Source organism: Alternaria hordeiaustralica (assembly GCF_023758085.1).
Source record: "Alternaria hordeiaustralica strain BMP 2776 chromosome Unknown scaffold_6, whole genome shotgun sequence".
NCBI lineage: Eukaryota > Fungi > Ascomycota > Dothideomycetes > Pleosporales > Pleosporaceae > Alternaria > Alternaria hordeiaustralica.
This window is the reverse complement of record NW_026056778.1, coordinates 1,519,948-1,538,609: the sequence shown is the minus strand read 5'-3', so window position 1 is coordinate 1,538,609 and position 18,662 is coordinate 1,519,948. Positions and strand designations below refer to the sequence as shown.

Here is an 18,662-nt window from a genome sequence, read left to right as displayed (position 1 = left end):
ATGGTTTCTGAAACCAGACAGTCATACCAGGTCCATCGATTTCCTTTCATCCCTCAATACGTCGCTGTTAACCGCCCAATGATATAATCCCCACTCATAACATCCTCATAATTCCTGCCCTTTTCGTATGTGCCCGGTATGGCCTCGATCTTGCGGTCGTAGTTCGGGTTGCAGAAGTAGGCTATCGAGTATCGTGGTGGGTATTCGTCCTTGTCGGCATCCTCCGGCTTTGGTGGTGGCTCCATGACGCGGTGCTTCGTTGACTTGATGGTGTCGTTCGACCAGCGTGCTAGTAAGTCGCCAGCGTTAACGACAATCGTGTCTTCGATAGGCGTGGCGTTGACGAAGGTGCCCTTGGGGGAGCGCACCTGAAGACCACCGCGGGCGTCTTGGAAGAGGAGGGTTATAGAGCCTGTTGTCGCGTCAGTTGGATCTCGTTACCGGGTCATGTTGAGAACCATACCGTAGTCGCTGTGCTCTCCTGCGCGCACCTGCTCCTGCCCATCATTCCTCTGGAAGATGCTCTTCGACACTCGCGGGTAGTGCAGCAGCCTCAGCGTGTTGTCGCCCGCATCCGTGAAGCCATCGAACCACTTCTCATCGATGCCCATGCCCAGGGCGATAGCACGCATGACCTGCATGTGCAGGTCCTTGCATGTCTCGAAGAAGCCCATCATCTGCTCCTTGAACTGCGTCGCCTCGTCGTCCCCACTCGGCCACATGTTTGGCATCTCAGGCTGGTCGTCGCGTCCAATCTCCATGCTCTCCTTCAGATCTGGCACCAAGGCGCGCATCTCCGCTTCTGTGCCTGTCTCTTCCAGTACTACCAGCTTCTCCCGCCCTTGTGTGACATAGCCGCGGTTGGCGGCAGCTGAGTACCATGCCAACTTGTCCTTTTGCTCTTTTGGCCGCGCGAAGAACTTGGCGGAGTGCGAGAATACGGTGGATACGGTCGAGGGGGATATGCCGTGGTTCTTCAGGTAGATGAAGCCGGCGTTTTGGAAGCCTTTGAGGACGGCGTCGGCGGTTTGCTTCTTCGCGTCGGCGTCGCCTGAGAGGAACACGGAGAAGTCGATGAGCTGAGCATGATTAGGTGCTGGTCGGAAAGCATGAACGCAGATAAAGTACCGGAATCTCCAGGTCGTCCTGCGAGACGGCTGATGTGATGTTCGCCATGTCGTCACTCCTTGTCGCGTCGTTTCAGTCCAAGCTCGGAAGGGGGTGCAGGAGAACGGCTGCTATAAAGTCACTCGCGCGACGAAGAGAGAGACTTGGATATCAGGCGATTGGCGCGTCAGCGGCCATCTCCGCCGTAAATCAGCCATGATGGGACAGCTAGATGTTGTAGGCGGGGTTGTTGCCGAACACAGAAGGTGTACACGCGCGCGATAAGGCTAATGGTGGGGTCGCTTGGCCGGAACCTCAACACCACGCCTGTATCGCGACATCCATCTACGCCTATCATACAGCTGTCTCGACGAGCTCGAGCTCGTCTCGTCTCAACCTGTCTCGTCCATGCTCAAACTGTACTGCCCTCCGCTTAGCTGATGGACCCGAGATGATCGCCTTGTCGCTGGTCGCACCGCCACTTTGAACCCGTCATCATCAATTCTGACATCGGTTAACTACCATACCAGGGAATCTTAATTGATGGATCGCAGGAGCACACTTGAAACATGGCTCTCATTACAATATCGGCAAGGCGATGGAAGCGATCCTCATTTGCGTAGTTCGAGGCAAGATGTCCAAACGACTACAGGCATGTTCTAGGTTACGGAAGGAGCACGACAGCTTAGCTTAACGCCTATAAAAGAACCTTGATGGACACACCAACACATCAAAAAATACAATAATGACGGAATGGCAGGATACGGTTTCAATCCGCTCAGTGAAAAGTATGCGAGTTCATCAACGTCTTACGATGGTATCTGCCTTTCCTATGTCTACTCTCTCGTCTTCTGCAGTCAATGAACATCGTCAACAGCTCATAAAGAAAGATAAGCTCACTTCTCTGCTTTCCAATGGTCCCTCAAGTACGCACATGTTGTATCTCTTCCTCAACTCCGCGCATAAAGCGCGGATATCAATGAAAAGGAAAGGTGGGCCGTAAGTGAACCCGGGATTGCCAGTTCCTCGCTTCCTATCTTCCATTCAATATCTTGTCTCATTGGTAAGAGGGTGATAAAAAATGGTAAGCAGTCCACGATGGTCCGAACGCTCACGTCATCTACTAGAGATGTCAACCCAAACACCCAACATCTCCAACGTTAATTTTTACCAGAACGCCGGATTTGCTGAATGCTTGGTAAGTATTTCGTCCAGGATCGAGCATGTCATCAAAATGACGTAGCTCTGAGCAACGAGAGGAGCGGACTACTGCGCCGGACGGTCGCGATCATGACCAGCTCGTCGTTCTCGTACTGTGCGCGGATCCATACAAGTAGCGACGAGGCGCACCAGGTGCTCTGGCAGTGCTCGAATGCGCTTGAGTTGGTCGGGGTACTTGTCGAGTAAATCTTGTCGAAATCCGCCGTTTCTGCAGTGCGAACTGGGCCGGAGACTGTTTCTCCTGAAGAAGAAAAAGAGAGCAAGAAGGGCAGGGGAGAGCGAGATTATATGCTCCTAGCAACGCGCTAGCAATCGCTCACGTGATGCCAGTAATTCGCGCGCTGGAGCCTGGAGACGCAGGAACCGTGTGAGTAGTGAAGGGGAGAGGAGTCTCAGCTCCCAATTAGGTTAGACCCATGTCACTGCAAACACCCAGCGCACACAACGACGAAACCCGCTCAACCCCAAATTCTCAGACTCTCAACATCCTCTCCCATTGCCTACCTTTCCGACCCGATCATGGACCCACCACGCATCCAGGCGCTCGTGGAGGAGCTGCGGGAGACCATCAAGGCCCTCAACCGAGAGAAAGAGGCCCACAGTGCGACCTTTCAAGAAGTCATCAACCTCAGGAAGCATCTGAGGGAATCGGACCGCAAGCGGAAGGTCCTTGAAGGCGACAACGAGCTCTTGGTCCTCAAGTGCAAGTTCCGAGAGGGAGATGGTGAAGACAAAGACGGTGGAAGCAGCGATGGCGACATGACAGCAGTCCATACTGACGACAAGGCGCTCAAGTCTGACCTACCCGACGCCCCAATCCATCACCCAGGAATGTACAAGGCTTTCTCGGCCTCCCATTCGGAAAGTCTGAACGCCTCGTCTTCGGCAAACCACTTGGACCACACCACCCACGCTCTCTCAGAAGACAACGTCGCCGGCTCTACCCACGGTACCAAGCGGACCTTCGATGAAGCCAAGTAAGTAGTCGCCACGATACCACAGCCATTTCGCTAATTGATCTACAGCTCCGAAGATACCACGCGCGTCATCGTGTGCGTACACTGCTATTCACTCAAGCTCCGATGCGACTCCGGAGAACCTTGCAACAACTGCGCCACATTCAAGCGCCTTTGCAAAAGGGCCAAATGCAAGGACTACGAGACTGGAGAATGCAAGCGAGCCAGCTGTCTGAGAGCACATCGCGAGGATGAGGAGGTATACGACAACATCGTCCGCACAGGACATATCGCGAGGGTTGATCCTTCCAAGCCCGCGAAGCCCAAACCAAAGAGGCGGCGGGCCTTCCGGTGCAAGAAGAACGACGATGACAAGAAGGGTGGTTCAGGAGACTCTGATGGTGGTGGTGGTGGTGGTGGTACGAGTACTCGCGTTCCTCTGCATTATTAGTCCTGCAAGGAGTGCCACGAGGATATCAGGAGTGAGATGGAAGCCACCCATGAATTTGATAGAGCACAAATGTAAACATACACTTCTCGATGCTGCCCAATTCCCGCCTACTTTGGATCAACGCTGCTATATTCGTGAACACTCTCAAGTAGGCCTGTCATGCTACAGGAGATTTCCGGGCTGCAGTATCGTTAGCGGCATGCCCATGTATCTCATAGGTAGGTTGTCAGCCAGCTATGCATTGGGCAATTTGGATGATGTTTACCTCAAACACTACCATCCTTCTGCTTTTGTCGCCGCGCCAAAGAGATGTCGTCAGGAACGAGGATGAATATTGATCAACCTCCGTGGACTATATAGGATGAACTGTAGTATAGGTGTCTCAAATAGCATAGTATTGCGTTCCAGCTACCTGTAGACGTCAGCTGTCAGCATGGACACTAGAAGTGGCCACAATTTGAGGGGTATTATGTGAAAGCGGCATTGAGGTAGAAGTATACATGATCTCAGAGATAGTCCAGTTGTCAACATTCGATTGTATGTATGCGACAAAAGTTCTAGCCACCCCTGGTGCGGATGGACTCAGACAATTGCTGCTTGTACCGTGATGCGCTAATCAAGACTATCCAGCTTTCGTACCTGCCAAGACTAGACGTCTTACTCTACTTCACCAAGGCACTGGACGCAGACGTCACAACACACTGAACAAGCATTGGCCGATGGTTGCCTTATAGGCTGATACTGACTTGTCTCACTCCGATGCATTTCCTCAGTTGGTCGAGTTCGGCGACGATAACAATTCTCATGCGATTTCATTGAATGATCTTTTCGATCATCGGTCCGTTCTATACGTATGGCTACGGTATTTTGTAATGAAGCATTTGTCGCCAACTCGTTCCCTACTAGGCAACGTTCAGATAAGCAAATCGCCTAGTCAAGGTCTTCAATCCACCTGTACAAGTAGATCTCCAAGAGCTCATTCTTGATCATCCTTGTTTCCGCCTTGATCCTCCTAATTTCCGCGTTTTGCTTAGCTTCCCTGGCTTCTAGAACATCGCGCTCGATCTTCTGGGCCTCCGACTCAACCCTCAGAACAGCTTTCGCCCGTTTAAACACTGCTGTTTTCTTCTTTGCCTCTTTCGCCTGCTCCAAATATCTCGCTGTTTGCTCCTCAATCATCGCTATCTCCTCGCGCCGTGCTTTCTTCCTTTCCTCCTTGGCTCTTGCCTTTTCTTCCTTGACTCTCGCTCTCTCCTCCTTCCTCTTCTTTGCTGCCTCTGTTGTTGCCATCCACTCCTTCTTTACAGCCTTCTCTTTCTGTATCTCCTCCACTAGACCAGCTTTCTCCTCCGCTACACGAGCTGTCGCCTCTCTGTCCATGTCGCAACTTTGTTCCAAAAGCTCGATCCACTCTCTGAGGAATCGCTGGTGAAGATCCCGGTGCGCTTGCTTGAGTTCCTCATGATGACGGAGAGTGGAGGGGTCGGCGTTGATCGCGAGCGCAGCTTGGCAGTCTTGTTCGAGTTTGGCGGAATCGGTAACGAAGACGAGATGATCCTTTCCTTTTTTTGAAAGTTGTGCTTTGAGCTGATCGCGAATCTCGTTGAATGTCGGCGGACCGAAGAATGGAAGGGCTGTGGTATCTGTACCGTCGTCGCTGTCGGTATGTGTGTTGTCGGGCTCGGTGGAAGACATCGTGGATCTTAGAAGACGGCGTGTCGCGCTTGTGGAGCAGTATGTAGACTCAGACGAGAAGACAATATAGCGATGGCTGTAGTGGTGACAGAGTATGAAGCGCGGGGTTGTAGAGTTTGTGTGCTCCTTGGCAGATCTAGCCCGTTACGGAAACGTCAGTGAAAGACACGGACGGCGGTTGCTCGATATATGACGACTCACTCACATCAAAATCGAGCTTATCGTTGCTGAGCAAATAGAAATGGATTATTTGTCGAGCGGCGCGTGTAGAAATATTGCCTTTTTCGGTGTCGGTAGCGCCAATAGAGCCCTGGAGGTGTAGGCAGCAAAGCATACGGTCAGGTGTCGGTGTATTTGAGCGTTTGATTGGCCGCTCCTCTCTACCTCGTCGTATCATTCGCTGATAAGGCCGTTTGGTTTACCTGAGTGACGTCGCAAATTATCGCGAAAATACGCACTGACTATATTCCACGCACTCACCTTTTCAAAGTCATATTTGTTTAAACAAATCCACTTCTTTCCTACTATCCTCATCTTCGAAGCCTACGTATCTCACCCAACGCACATCAGCAACTTTCCTGCAGCCACTCGCCCGCCCGCAACGAGCCCATATCAAGATGTCTTCCGTCGCAGATCTCGTTCAGCAGCTCGCCGATATGAAATTGAGGATGGCCGCCAAAGATCGAACAATTGCCGCCCAGAACCAGAAGATGGCCGACAAGGATCTGGCAATCGCGCATTACCACAAGAAGTCCAAGTCCCGCAAGTTTCGGATCGAAGAGTTGGAGGCAGATCTTGAGGAAGCGAAAGAGAAAATCGCAGAGATCGACTCCGGCGACTCGGACGCCACGAACGTCCAATATATCGAAGACAAGCCGAAAGAGGCCCCTGAGTACTACGACGACTATTACGGCCCCTGTATCGAAGCTCAGGCGCAGGTCCAGGTTCTCAAAGCAGAGAATGCCAACCTCAAGTACCAGTATTTCGTTTCCGGGCTTACCATCCAGCCATGGAGTGGAGCCGTTGTTGAGCCTGCAGCCGAGACTACTTTTCCCAATGACGAGCCCTCGGATGAAACCATTGTTACCTCTGCGGCCGAGACTGCTTCCCCCACTGACGAGCCATCGGATGAGACTATCGTCGCGCCTGAAGCTGATCCTGCTCCCGCCGACGACGAGCCGAGAGGCCACAAGCGTACTCTTTCGCAGTCCGAGGTCGCATCAACTGAGAAGGTCGAGAGCAAGAAGGCCCGCCCTGCATTCTGGAGTGGAGACCTGACGAGGCGACCTAAGAAGAACAAGGCCGCCACACGGAAGACACGTGAAGGACAGAACCAGGTTTGAGGTAGACATATCCCCAGGCACATGTTGAACAATATGCTAACATACCTTTTAGCAGCTACATGGGCGCCCGTTAGTATCTTCAGTCCCCCGGAAGCTCACTGAAGCTTGCCGGGCCTCATCATTGGTCCTGATGTATGCGGTAGTGTTGGGGATGGATTGCAGCATACTAGGTCGGATTGCAAGGTCGACTGATGTCGCTGGATAGATAGTGAGGAATTCGAAGCACCGAACTATTGAGATTGACAACCTGATTGTGATCTGACATCCTCCCTGGTGTTTTACAAGCTGCCTTTGCGTATGCTGTTGATGCGATGTTGTCGTGAAAGAGACATAGGAATCTCAGACTTGCGAGGTTGGAAGACACGTACCTCGGCGTTAAAGTGGATACCTCGATGCTTAACTCCGAGCTTGTGAGGCGCAGCTTCCTCATACCGCCATTTCGTCTCAGAAACAACAGAGTGCACCTTTGACTCAGACTGCGGCCTGGTCCTGGTTCAGACCCATCCAGCACTACCAACAACTCAACATGTCGTTCCCGCAGTGCGCATCTCCGCTGTTCGAGCTTCCACAGGAGCTTCTCGAAATCGTACTCAGCTATCTTCCTCCGTCCCAAGACGTGTTGAACCTGTCTCGCACCTGCAAAGCCATGCACGCAAAGACCATAGCGCATCTATACGGCAACATCAACATGGAATGGCAGGTCATTCAAGCAACTCGCCCACTGACTGTTGCTGGTGTGGATATCCCACAAGCTCTCCGTCCCAACCTTCTTTTGCAAACGATCTTGGCGAATCCCGCATACGCGCAATCGATTACTGCTTTGAAACTGCAGAGTACCGAGCTTGGGGATCTTTGGTATTCGTCACTTGTTAATCCACGCAGACGGGAGCCTTTGGCGAAACTGCACCCGGATGTTGCCTCAACTTGGACGAACGCGAAGCAGCGACTGGCCCTGAACGCCGTACGGGATGCAGGGCTGGAGTGGCACCATAGAGGACGCGGAGACCCTTTTGCAGTCGGCGGTTGTTCTTGGTATGAAGCCATCCTGATGTACGATCTGGATGCTACCTTAGCGCTGCTCGTGTGGATTTGTCCCAATCTTGTATCACTCGATCTAGGGTTCCACATCGGCGACGACGTAGTGTACCTCCCTGAGGTCTTGTGGAAGCTGTCCTCTGGTGATGCGGAGTCACAAGCTCTAGGATGTCGCAAGCTTCGAAACGTTCATCTCGGCCATGTGCACATCCCTGAGGAGGAGCAACCGAGTGACAGGTGGAGTCGGGTCAGATATCTACACCCGCATCTGGATTGGAGGGGGTATTGGGCTTTCTTTTGGTGCCCAGACATCCAGAAGATCGAAATGAACCTGATGGATGAGACTGCACATGCAGGTATTCAGGAAGCAACATCTCTACCTGTCTGCTCAACGTTGACGACACTGAGACTTGGCGAGTCTTCAGTAAATCCAGACACACTCGCGAAACTGTTGTCGTGCACACCAGCTCTGAGGAGATTAGACTACGAATACTGGGTTCGCGATCAGGCGTTCATCACCGTGGATTGTGCGTCGCTCAGCGCCGCCCTCAACAGTGTTAAGAGCACCTTGGAACATTTGAGATTCTTCTGTCAACTGCATTCGCCGGGGTCCGTTGACGTTTGCGGAAACTGCGATTTTCGGGACTATCCCGTTCTCTCCTCCCTCCACGTCTCGCCTGCCGTGATACTAGGCGGTGAGGCTTCCCTTTGGCCCCGAATCGAGGAAGTCATCCCATCGAGTTTGGAGGAGCTGTGCTTTGTCGACGATGATTTGCTCGAGTTCTGGAGCCCGAAGGAATTGATACCGTTGCTAGACGACTTTTTCCAGGGCGATTGGAGAGCTAGAACACCAAAGCTGCAACGCGTGTACGCGACGAATAAAAAGTCCTGGCTGGATGCGTATGGAACGGACTATCTGCGGATGTTGAGCGAACAAAATGGATTAGAGTATGGTAAATAACAACAGAGTAAGAGAATGAAGCTTTCAAATTTACAACATTGCGACTGTCGGGGATTCTGGCACGAGAACTCCGAAGCCGAGACAATACGAAATGTCCATGCGGCTCAGTCGGCGCGAAGCGTTCCGGCGTGTACCGACATCACGATGATGGCGATGATGTTCGTGCTGCATCGGGAGCTGGACCCTGAGATCGCGTATTATGGGATGACGTCTTCGATTGACCACAGACGCGACGCGCGATCGTACAAAGACAATGGCATACCACGATTTCTTGCTGAATCTCATCCCACATCTACAATCCCATCTCGCTGCATCGCATCCGTACACGTGACCCTACGTCCATTCCCACTACAGCCTCGAACTCCATCACAGCCTCCAGTATGGGCAACACACAATCTACCGTGCGCTACCTTGCGCCGGCATCCTTCATCTACGACTTTGCTCTGCAACAATATGGCATCTTCTCGTCGCCCAACATGATGGATATCCACAACCGGAATCTCGCAGCTTTCAGCCCGTATCCATACTTCATCGGCGCATTCTTCTTCCCACAGCAAATCTTCCAGCTGGTCTGGTTGTGGAAGCTGTGGAAGCAAGATGGTAATGCGCAAGAGTGTGCGATGATGAACAAGTTTGCTTGGGTTTACAGTCTGGGCAACTTTTGCATTGGAAGTACGTATTATTGAAGTATATCGTGGCGATGTAGGATGTATACTGACGCCTGCGACAGCTTGGATGTTCTTCTGGAACTCGAACAACCTGGAGACATCGAACATCTTCGTCATCATTAACACACTGGCACAAGTCGGTTACATCGCCACGGCGCTTGAGCCGCTCGACACGCGATCAACACCCAACCTCCTCACCCACATTGTCTCGAAGACATTCGCGGGTATCGGTGTACTGGATCTCCTTCACAACACATCTGCAGCCTACTTTGTAGGTGTAGAGCCCAGTTCGCTGGTGCAGGTGGCTACCGGTGTTGGTTTCGCCGCGGCGGCCAGTATGAGCGACTGGATCTTCGGCGGCTGCTTGGTATACGACCTGGTTGCGTTGACTGTCGGACAGGAGGGCAACTGGTCGAGGCTGCTAGGAGGATACGCGGCCATGACAGCGGGTATTGTGGCTTTCAGGAACTTCTTCTAGTAGGTTCACTCGGCCGTCGCATGCTGAGTCGTGCTGACGGATCGCAGTCCAAGGTGGAAGGCGCAGAAGGAGGGAAGGTACGCCAGGGTCGAGAATGGCGGTGACGTGGTTTAGATATTGAGGGGTCGCAGGTCGCGATACTTACCTTGATGCGAACATCTCAGTGATGTGCACGTTGATTACTTCCTATAATGATAATTAAACTTCGTATCACTTTGTGGTCCCGGTAACACTCCGATCTGGTTCGCTCTTATCGATATGCGGGTTCCAGAAGCTCGAGACACCACGATGCCTCAAGTCCAGCCTCACTCATGGTGGGTTTCTGTTACGTTTCGAGGCAGATCTTAGTGCAGTGTATTAGTTGACGCTTGAAGGCCGAAGCGACGGACCCATCCGATGGCGGAGAGGAGGGGCAGATAGGCATGCATCGTCATTACAGCTGGCGCGCCATAGGCCGACCCTATATTGAAGTTGATCGATCTGTGATGTGCGTAGATCTCGCGATGCCAGATTGGTGCTGCGAGATCCAGCCGGTGTCCCTTCCGCGTGACGTGCCAGCCTGATGGTCGCCGCCAAGGCCCGCGAACGGCGGCAAGCAGCTCGGAGACATGTGCGCTAGCATGATGCGCGTGCGCGCCCTTGCCCTCGAGATAAGCAACTCTTATCAATCACTCATAGCATCCCACCCGCCCAAGTCACACTGCTCCCGTCATGGCAGGCCTAGCCGCAACGGATACCGCTTGGCCTAGCATCGGTCATGCGAGCCCGCCGGGGGATCCTCTAGCATGTGGAGATGCTTCCTTTTGGGAGCCTGCGGTTGGCTGGCGTGGATGACTGTTGACGGCCGTGAGCTGCTGTATGTCTTCTGTCACACTGCTCTGACGTCTCGTGTCTTTTCTTCTACTCTTCCTCTTCCATTATCTGCATCCCGCGCTTCTCGTGGCTGTCATAACTTCCACTTCTGCACGCCGAGTCTTATCAGCAACTGACCGGTTCAACGACGTCACAGCGCCGAGCTTTGGAACAGCGACTCTCACGCGACAACTTATACATATCTCTTGAAAGGCGGTCGCTCGGCCTGTACTTCAATTCTGACACTGACGTTACGCGTGCGTCGTATACGAGGTTGCATCCACGCCTCTGTGGCTGTACCAAGAGCCCGAATCAGCGCCTGACCACCCAGCCTGCGCTACCGAGACGTGAGGAAGAAGCAAGAAGCAGCCAGTGCCACGCGCGTTGGAGTTCCGGTTGAATCTCTACGGCAGTCACAGTCCAGAAAGCTGCGTCGTTCCTTCCCATCGAACCCTCGAATTCGACCTATGGCACCATGCCTCCATACCTATCCCCCCTACACATAGCCAAACCCACGTTACCACCGACTTGCGAACCTGCGAACGAGTTCCTTTATCATCTCTCGGCGGCATTTCACACCTGCGTACCTACGAACCTCGCGCTCGTCTCGACATTGCTCGGCACGTGCAGCATCATATCATGGCTGTTCGCACAGCTACCACAAATATACAAGAACCATAAGCTGAAGTCAACATCTGGACTGAGCGCGTTCTTCTTGACAGAATGGCTCCTGGGTGATGTGACGAACCTGCTGGGCTGCCTGTTCACCGGGCAGGCGTCATGGCAAGTCATTATCGCAGGCTACTACGTCTTCGTTGACTGCTGCCTGTGTGGTCAGTGGGTGTGGTACGAGCTGTTGCACCATGGAAGGCCACTCAGGCCGATTTGGGGTCGATGGAGCAGCTCAGCTGGCAGCGGTTCAGGTGCCGGAGGCTCTGCCATGCATCAGGTTCTGGATGGCATGAGCATAGGCGGTACGAACAACGCGTCTAGCCCGCCAAAGTCACCGCAAGATTCAAGCGATAGGAAGAACATTACACAGGATAGCGCGGCCAAAGACGTACCGCGCTCGAACGCGAAGGAAACCTTTAGGATACCCAACTTTGCGCGCTCGCCCATGCCTACGAAGGAATCATGGCAAAGTACATCTCCTTCAGGCGCATCACCCAACCCCAAGGTGCGGATAGCAGCCTCGAGCTCACCTATGCCCTCGCCCAAGACCGTCCTATACATAACCCTCATGATCGCAGTACTCGCCAACCCTACCACCGCTACGCCGATAAGCCCCTTCGCGCCAGGCCTCACCCGTGCTCGCAGCCTTTCCGCATACACAACTACCGCGACCAGCTCGCCCAGTGCCTCCGAAACCGCCGGCAAGGTTTTCTCATGGATGAGCACGTTCCTATACCTCGGATCGCGCCTCCCCCAACTCTACATGAACCAGGTCCGCAAATCGACAGCCGGTCTGTCTCCCACCCTCTTCGCGGCAGCCTTCTTCGGCAACCTCTTCTATTCAACTTCCCTCCTCACAAACCCTTGCGCATGGTACGACTACGCGCCAGGCGAAGGCTCCGGCTGGGTCGACCCCCAAGGCAGCGTAAGAGCAGACTGGGTCCTACGCGCCGCACCCTTCTTCCTCGGCGCAGCAGGCGTACTCCTCATGGACGCAGCAGTCGGTCTACAATTCTGGCATTTCGGCGACGCCACACCCCGGGGTCGGTCACCGACGCCCCGCGACGACGAAGTCATCATCACCGTCGACGACCACGGTAAGCTGGTGCGCAGGAGTATGCATTGGCGCCGTGTAAGCGGGTGGATGAGGGGTTGGGCTCCGGCTGTTAGTGTGGCTGCTACGCCGAATGTGAGCCGCGCGAATACGCCGATGGATTCTCCGAGGGATGCTAGTCCGGCGAGTACGGCTGGAAGTAGTTCGAGCAAGAGCATTCCTATCAAGGGTAGGGGTAGCGCGTTGGATGAGGCGAGGGCGCTTCTGGGGACGAGCAGACATGCGAGTCCGAGGAGCTATGGGGCCGTGGGTAGTCCCAGGTAGTAAATTCGTTGCATTTGCGGCGATCGATGGGTTTCTTGTGTGCGTGGCATCTTGCATCTACAATGGGCGTTTGGGAACATGGCCTATAGCCTATACATATTAGCTTACGAAATGATCATAATCCTTACCATAACAATTCTGCTTGAAAAGCGACTTGCAAAAGAATCACCGAGCCAAAACAAAGTCAGTGTTCAGATAGATAGTAGAGAACAATAGTTGTAACGTAGTAATACTGCAGTTGATCTTCCGCTGTTTCATAAAGGGTTCCTATCTATCTACGATTGTCCAAACAAAGCAACCAAGTCTAACCCGCCTCTGACTCTGGCAAAAGGGAAAAAGAGCACCAAAACGCCGAGCTCGACTAGCAACAAGAACATGTGACCAGACCGAAAACCCGAAGAGCCGCCCTACTGCTGCGAGGTATCACACCCTTATACAAAACGTGACGAGTAATCGTACAGAAGAAGCCGGGAGGTGTGTGTGTGTGGTGTACATAGGCAACGCCGTGGATGAGCGCTTGCCCTTCAGGAAGTTCGAACTTTTAGGGAATCTCTAGAAAAGGATGGGGAGGTAGTAACGCCATTTGGAGGGAAAGGCGTTTAGACACGCGAGACATCGCGACCGAAGCACTTGGCCTTGGCCCAGTCGAGCATGACCAATATCCTGTTGCGGGTGCTGAAGCACATGCTGAGGTAGGCGGAGCGCCAGAAGATGTAGGTGATGGTACCGCCGGAAGCGATGTTGCCGGAGAACCACGAGATGTCGGCAACGGCCTTCTCGGAACCAATGTAGGCGAGCGAACCCTGGTGAGAGTACTCGAAGGGACCGATGGATTTGATCCTCCTCAGCCTCTGCTGCAGAGCCTTGATCTCGCCGAAGACCTTGTCACGGGCCTCCTTGCCGGGTGCTGTCTCCTGAGCGACGGAGAGCTCAGCAAGCTCACCCTCAATCTCGGAGGTCTTGGCCATGTTGTTGAACATGCGGGCGAGGAAAGCACCCTCCTGAGCAGCGACCTGGGCGGTGGGGGCGTAGTTGGCAACAGCGCAGTCACCGACAGCCCAGACGTTCTCGGTACCCTTGACAACGAGGTACTCGTTTACGGCGAGACCACGGCGGGAGTCCTTCTGTGCGGGGATCTGGTTGATGAGGTCCTTGACGATGGGTCGGAGAGCGTTACCGGTGGCCCAGACGAGGAGACCGTAGGGGATCTTCTCGAGCTGCTTCTTGCCGTCGGGGCCAGTCGACTCAGCCTCGATGAACTTGGGTGTGACGTTCTTGACCATGGTCTTTGTGCGAATGGTGATGGTCTCCTCCTTGAAGGTCTTCTCGGTGTAGTCGATGAGCTGCTTGGAGAACATGGGAAGGACGTTGGGGAGGGCCTCGACGAGGGTGACGTGGAAGTTATCCTGGATCTCGGGAAGCCACTTCTTCAGATCAGAGTGGAAGAAGTCCTGGAGTTCACCGGCAAACTCGACACCGGTAGGTCCACCTCCGACAACGACCATGTGTAGCAGGCGCTTCTTCTCCTCGTCGGACTGGTCCTTGAAGGTAGCAGTCTCGCAGCAGTCCATGATGCGGTTTCGGATGCGCTGGGCGTCGCCGACCTCCTTCAGGAAGAGACCGTTTTCCTTAACACCGGGGATACCTGTTCCATGTTAGCTGAGTTCGGGTGAGAATGGGCGGATGACGCACCGAAAGTGGCGTTCTCAGCACCAACACCAACGACGAGCATGTCAAAGGGCACCTCGGTCTGGGAGACGTCGCCCTTGATGTCGGAGTCGTCGCTGATGTAGACGACCTTCTTCTCGTAGTCGATCTTGGTGGCCTCGGCTTCGTAGTATTTGACCTGGGCCTTCTTGTGGCGCAAGAAGTTGCGGATGGGCTCCATGATGGAGCGGTGCTCAATGGTGCCGACGGTGCATGAGGGCAGGAGGGGTGTGAAGAGGAAGTAGTTGCGCGGGGAGACGACGATGACATTGTAGTTTTCAGTGTCGAGCTTCTTCAGCAGGGAGACGGAGCCCCAGCCGGTACCTGTCGCGTGTCAGATGCATCTATGCGTGCTGAGTCATTCGTCGCTACTCACCGAGGACGACGAGCGTCTTCTTGCTTGGGTCAGGCGGCGGCTGGTCGGCGGGGTTGCGAGTCTCGTAAATGCCGTATCCGACGTATCCCAGACCGGCGATGGCGGAGAGGTACGTGAGGCGCCAGGTCCAGCGCAGGAGGCGGAACCTCTTGGCCTTGGGCTTGGGCGCGCTGCTCGACTGCTGGCGGACAGACTGGCGGAGAGCAATCTGGCACTGCGTAGGCCGGGGCGTCCATTGCGCTCTGTTGGCGATAAGCGACGGGCGCTGCGTGGTGAAGGTCCTGCGTCCAGCCAGCTGAACCTGCGAGAGCACATTGGCAGCGGCGAGCGGCCTCATGGTGGGTGCCATTGCAATGGTGGAAGCTGCGGGAGAGCTTCACGGAGTCAATGGCTGGGTGCGGGTGGTAGGGAGGCGAGCGAAGGGATGGTGAGGATGTCTTGTCGGTGCGCGGGAGTCAACTTTTTCTTAGCGATGACGAACACCCACCCTACCAAGACGCCTCGCAGGGGTCTTTGCTTCTGCGCCGAAAGATAAGCCTTGTTCCAATTAAAGCCCGCCCTGCCCTGCCCGCGCCCACACGCGAATTGTTTCGAGCGCCAGGACAGCTACCATTAGTTCTCGAGGCCGATCACCCGCTACTCCCACGCTCTCGTTGGGATTGTGCTGATGCTCTTGTGGCTGCACCCAAACCTTCACCTCCACATCCAGTCATACACATCATCACATAGAGTGCAAAATGCCTCATTGCATTCCCAAACCCTTTCGCCCCCATTGCTCAGCTCAACAAGTCATGGCCTCGCCATTCCTCGGCTCGGCACCGACTCCGGTGGCCAGCCATGGGCATGCACTTTTGCAGTGAGCACCCGCGTCCGGTACCGCGGAGGCACACATGGTGGCTTCAAGTGCCTTTTAGCCGAGCCGCATGTCCCTGAGCCTCAGCGACCTGCATACTGGACTCGTAGACCGACGGGATTCCTGGTTTTGCGGACCCGCCTGCCCAGGGTTGTGGTAAATAGTCATCATCCTACATCGCCCGAAACGACACGCGCCACCAGTGCATCCTATGGATGACTCAAATATAGGATCCGGCAGGACGTGAAACGAGGCATATCTAAATTCGTGTCTCGACATTTGATGTCTCAACGTTAGATGTGACCATCCGTTCCTGCCCCACGAGATGTTGAGTGCTACCTAGGCTGCTTGTGGACTTGGCAGAAGCTACTCAGCCAGCATGAGGCTTCACTAAATCTATCTTGAGAATCTAGTACTCCGTTACACATATGCATCGTATGCACTTAGCTGATGCTCTAATCGATTTCGCTAATCGGTTTTACCGGCCTTGCTGAACACTGCGCCTTTCTAAGCATGCAACGACATTAGACCGTCACTACATTCTGTAACAAAACATCTCGTCAGTATGTAGCTCGGGACCGAAAGAATGTGGTTCTGGATCGCGAACAGTAAGCTCAATCTACAAGAAACAAACTTGGAGTGATGATGACATGCATTCACCCCGCCCACTTGCTTATCGATAGACATCCCCCTCACCTGGTAGTCCACTACACAACAGTACAACGATGTTCATTTCTCCAAACTTTCCAGTGTTCATAAACTACCCGTGAATCTAATACCATTCCTGTATCCAAACACTGAAATCTACGTAAACCATGCCTCACGCAACCGCAACCGTAAACGGCATCCTAGTAGCCGAGACCGACTCCTACGAAGTCGTCGACGGAAACATCTACGTAACCAATCCTTCTCCTTTCTTGTCCATCATAAGCCCCTTCAATCCATCTGATCCATGCCAGTTCCCACCCGACACTATCAAGTCCAACCACTTCAGCCCAACTTCAACTAAGACGCACTGCCCATATAAGGGAGACGCAAGCTACTACACCGTCACAGCCAACAAGACGGAAGTGAAAGATGCAGCGTGGTACTACCCGGAGCCGTTGGAAAGCATGAACAAGATCAAGGGGTATGTTGCTTTCTACAAGGGAAAAGCTGAGGTGAAGAGTGAGTGAAGGGAAGGACACATGGGGACATTGCAGGTTAAGTGTAAATCTGGGTATATTCAGTATCAATTGAACTCCCAAGAAACATAATGCAAATGTTCCTGTCTAACAACGCCGATAAAATGCTCATCATCATAACGTCTGGACTGGCTGTTCCCAGGCTCATGCATCAACAGCCATCATCATCGTGTCATCGCCATCGATGCCTACAGCCGGCGGCTCGATCATGACACCCCGTCCTCTTCCTTGAAGCAGCTCCCTTCGTACCTCTGCGCTAATGCTCCTGTGACCCCTTGTGAGCAGCAAGTCGAGTAGCGCCTCTCTTTGGTCTTCGGTGATGTCGTTCCTATATCTTTGCGCAAAGGCCAGCAAGCACTGATGCCAGATGACGGGCAATTTGCCCGTGTTGCCGAGGTCGCCTGCTACAGACTCCGTGTCCATGGCATCGGCACTGCTGGCACCTACACCGCGGAAGCGCAGGAAGTGAAAGACGAGCGCGTCGATGACCTTGAAGGGTAGGGCGTACTTCTTTTCGAGAAGGGTCTTGATGAAGATGTTGCAGGGGCCAGCGGCGTCGGGGTCGGATGACATTTGCTCGGCGGCGATTTCACACAGACGGTGGAGGGCGGCTGCGGAGTGTAGGACGGGCACGGAGACCTTGGCTACAACGGATGCCACGATCGTGGCGTCGCGCTGTGTGCAGGTGACATCCGTGAGCATGGGGAAAACCACACCCTTGAAGAAGGCGCTGGGCTTGTAGAGCGCCTTCTTTAGCGCATTGTACAGATGCACGTTCAGCTTGTGTGTCTCCCGGATGTTCTGTTGTACCAAAGGTAGCAGTATGGTGTTGAGGAAGGTCTGCGCTGTTCGCGGGTCTCTGGAGATGAAGATTCGGGTCGCAGCGAAGGTCGCGTTGGGTGTCCAGTCGTCAGGACGTGTGATGGCGACGAGCGTTTCCCAGGCGGGGATCGTGGGCAGGATCTTGAAGGGCTTGGGCAGCTTGCCGCTCTTGTAGCGGCTGAGAATTAATCCAATCTTTGAGTATACTGTGCAGACTTAGTAGAGTTACGAGATTTTGCAGTGAGGATGTTGTACCTTCGACGACCTTTGCCGGTAGTTCGATTGCGTCTTCTGGAGCACCACCGCCTTGAATCTCTGGTTGCTGTACTTCGCCTCCGGCTTCATGCGCAGTGATCTTCTCCAGGATGAGCGCTGCGAGATCTGTGCCGGGACCTGACTGTTGCGCTTCCTCGCCAGGCCATACGATGGGGTTGTCGTCTGTTGGTTTGAACTTGTTCCACGCCGCCAGGTCGTTCGCATCGATCTCAACTTCTTCAACCTCCTCGTCGTCCTCGCCCCATGCTTCGTCATCGTCTTCGCCTTGGATCAAGTCCTCCCCTGGCATATCATCCTCGCCCATGCGTGTCTCGAAGTCGAAGGCTGGGTTGGCTTCTTGCGGTCTCCGGACCTTGTTCTCCCTCGCATCCTCCTCCTCTAACTCTCTTCCAATTTCCAAGATTTTGCGCGAGCTCTTGGAGTCTACATATTTCTGCTCGTCGTCTTCCTTGTCGCTCTTGTTTCGCTTTTGACGCTTCGGCGCCTTGTTCTTCCACGGGTCGGAGGGCGCATATTCTTCGGCTAGAGGGTTGTGTCGCTGGTCGCGCACACCAGGCGATTTGGGTGCTTTCGGCATGGTGGGTATGTGGTCGCGAGCGGAGGATCAGAAGAGGCGCAATGTCTTTT

The 18,662-nt window shown here is 53.9% G+C and overlaps 8 protein-coding genes across 8 annotated transcripts; 4 read left to right on the top strand and 4 right to left on the bottom strand.

Moving 5' to 3' along the window:
• Window positions 1-53: 53 nt before the first annotated feature.
• On the bottom strand, window positions 54-1,176 carry J4E84_004415 (uncharacterized protein; the record flags this gene model as incomplete). The annotated part of the gene is made up of 3 exons (XM_049387020.1): window positions 54-412; window positions 464-1,079; window positions 1,129-1,176. The coding sequence occupies 3 exons, from the start codon at window positions 1,174-1,176 to the stop codon at window positions 54-56; spliced, it is 1,023 nt and encodes a 340-aa protein (XP_049245790.1).
• A 1,475-nt stretch (window positions 1,177-2,651) lies between these two features.
• On the top strand, window positions 2,652-3,309 carry J4E84_004414 (uncharacterized protein; the record flags this gene model as incomplete). The annotated part of the gene is made up of 2 exons (XM_049387019.1): window positions 2,652-2,657; window positions 2,869-3,309. The coding sequence occupies 2 exons, from the start codon at window positions 2,652-2,654 to the stop codon at window positions 3,307-3,309; spliced, it is 447 nt and encodes a 148-aa protein (XP_049245789.1).
• A 1,356-nt stretch (window positions 3,310-4,665) lies between these two features.
• Window positions 4,666-5,430, bottom strand: J4E84_004413 (uncharacterized protein; the record flags this gene model as incomplete). Its single annotated transcript, XM_049387018.1, has 1 exon — window positions 4,666-5,430. One exon carries the CDS (start codon window positions 5,428-5,430, stop codon window positions 4,666-4,668), a length of 765 nt encoding a protein of 254 aa, XP_049245788.1.
• A 617-nt stretch (window positions 5,431-6,047) lies between these two features.
• On the top strand, window positions 6,048-6,773 carry J4E84_004412 (uncharacterized protein; the record flags this gene model as incomplete). The annotated part of the gene is given in 2 exon segments (XM_049387017.1): window positions 6,048-6,056; window positions 6,075-6,773. The coding sequence occupies 2 exon segments, from the start codon at window positions 6,048-6,050 to the stop codon at window positions 6,771-6,773; spliced, it is 708 nt and encodes a 235-aa protein (XP_049245787.1).
• Window positions 6,774-11,242: 4,469 nt separating this feature from the next.
• J4E84_004411 (uncharacterized protein) lies at window positions 11,243-12,817 on the top strand (the record flags this gene model as incomplete). Its single annotated transcript, XM_049387016.1, has 1 exon — window positions 11,243-12,817. The coding sequence occupies one exon, from the start codon at window positions 11,243-11,245 to the stop codon at window positions 12,815-12,817; it is 1,575 nt and encodes a 524-aa protein (XP_049245786.1).
• Window positions 12,818-13,416: 599 nt separating this feature from the next.
• NDH2 (External alternative NADH-ubiquinone oxidoreductase mitochondrial) lies at window positions 13,417-15,249 on the bottom strand (the record flags this gene model as incomplete). Its single annotated transcript, XM_049387015.1, has 3 exons — window positions 13,417-14,462; window positions 14,510-14,848; window positions 14,901-15,249. The coding sequence occupies 3 exons, from the start codon at window positions 15,247-15,249 to the stop codon at window positions 13,417-13,419; spliced, it is 1,734 nt and encodes a 577-aa protein (XP_049245785.1).
• Window positions 15,250-16,568: 1,319 nt separating this feature from the next.
• On the top strand, window positions 16,569-16,928 carry J4E84_004409 (uncharacterized protein; the record flags this gene model as incomplete). The annotated part of the gene is made up of 1 exon (XM_049387014.1): window positions 16,569-16,928. The coding sequence occupies one exon, from the start codon at window positions 16,569-16,571 to the stop codon at window positions 16,926-16,928; it is 360 nt and encodes a 119-aa protein (XP_049245784.1).
• A 153-nt stretch (window positions 16,929-17,081) lies between these two features.
• On the bottom strand, window positions 17,082-18,612 carry J4E84_004408 (uncharacterized protein; the record flags this gene model as incomplete). Its single annotated transcript, XM_049387013.1, has 2 exons — window positions 17,082-17,965; window positions 18,015-18,612. The coding sequence occupies 2 exons, from the start codon at window positions 18,610-18,612 to the stop codon at window positions 17,082-17,084; spliced, it is 1,482 nt and encodes a 493-aa protein (XP_049245783.1).
• Between the last annotated feature and the right edge of the window lie 50 nt (window positions 18,613-18,662).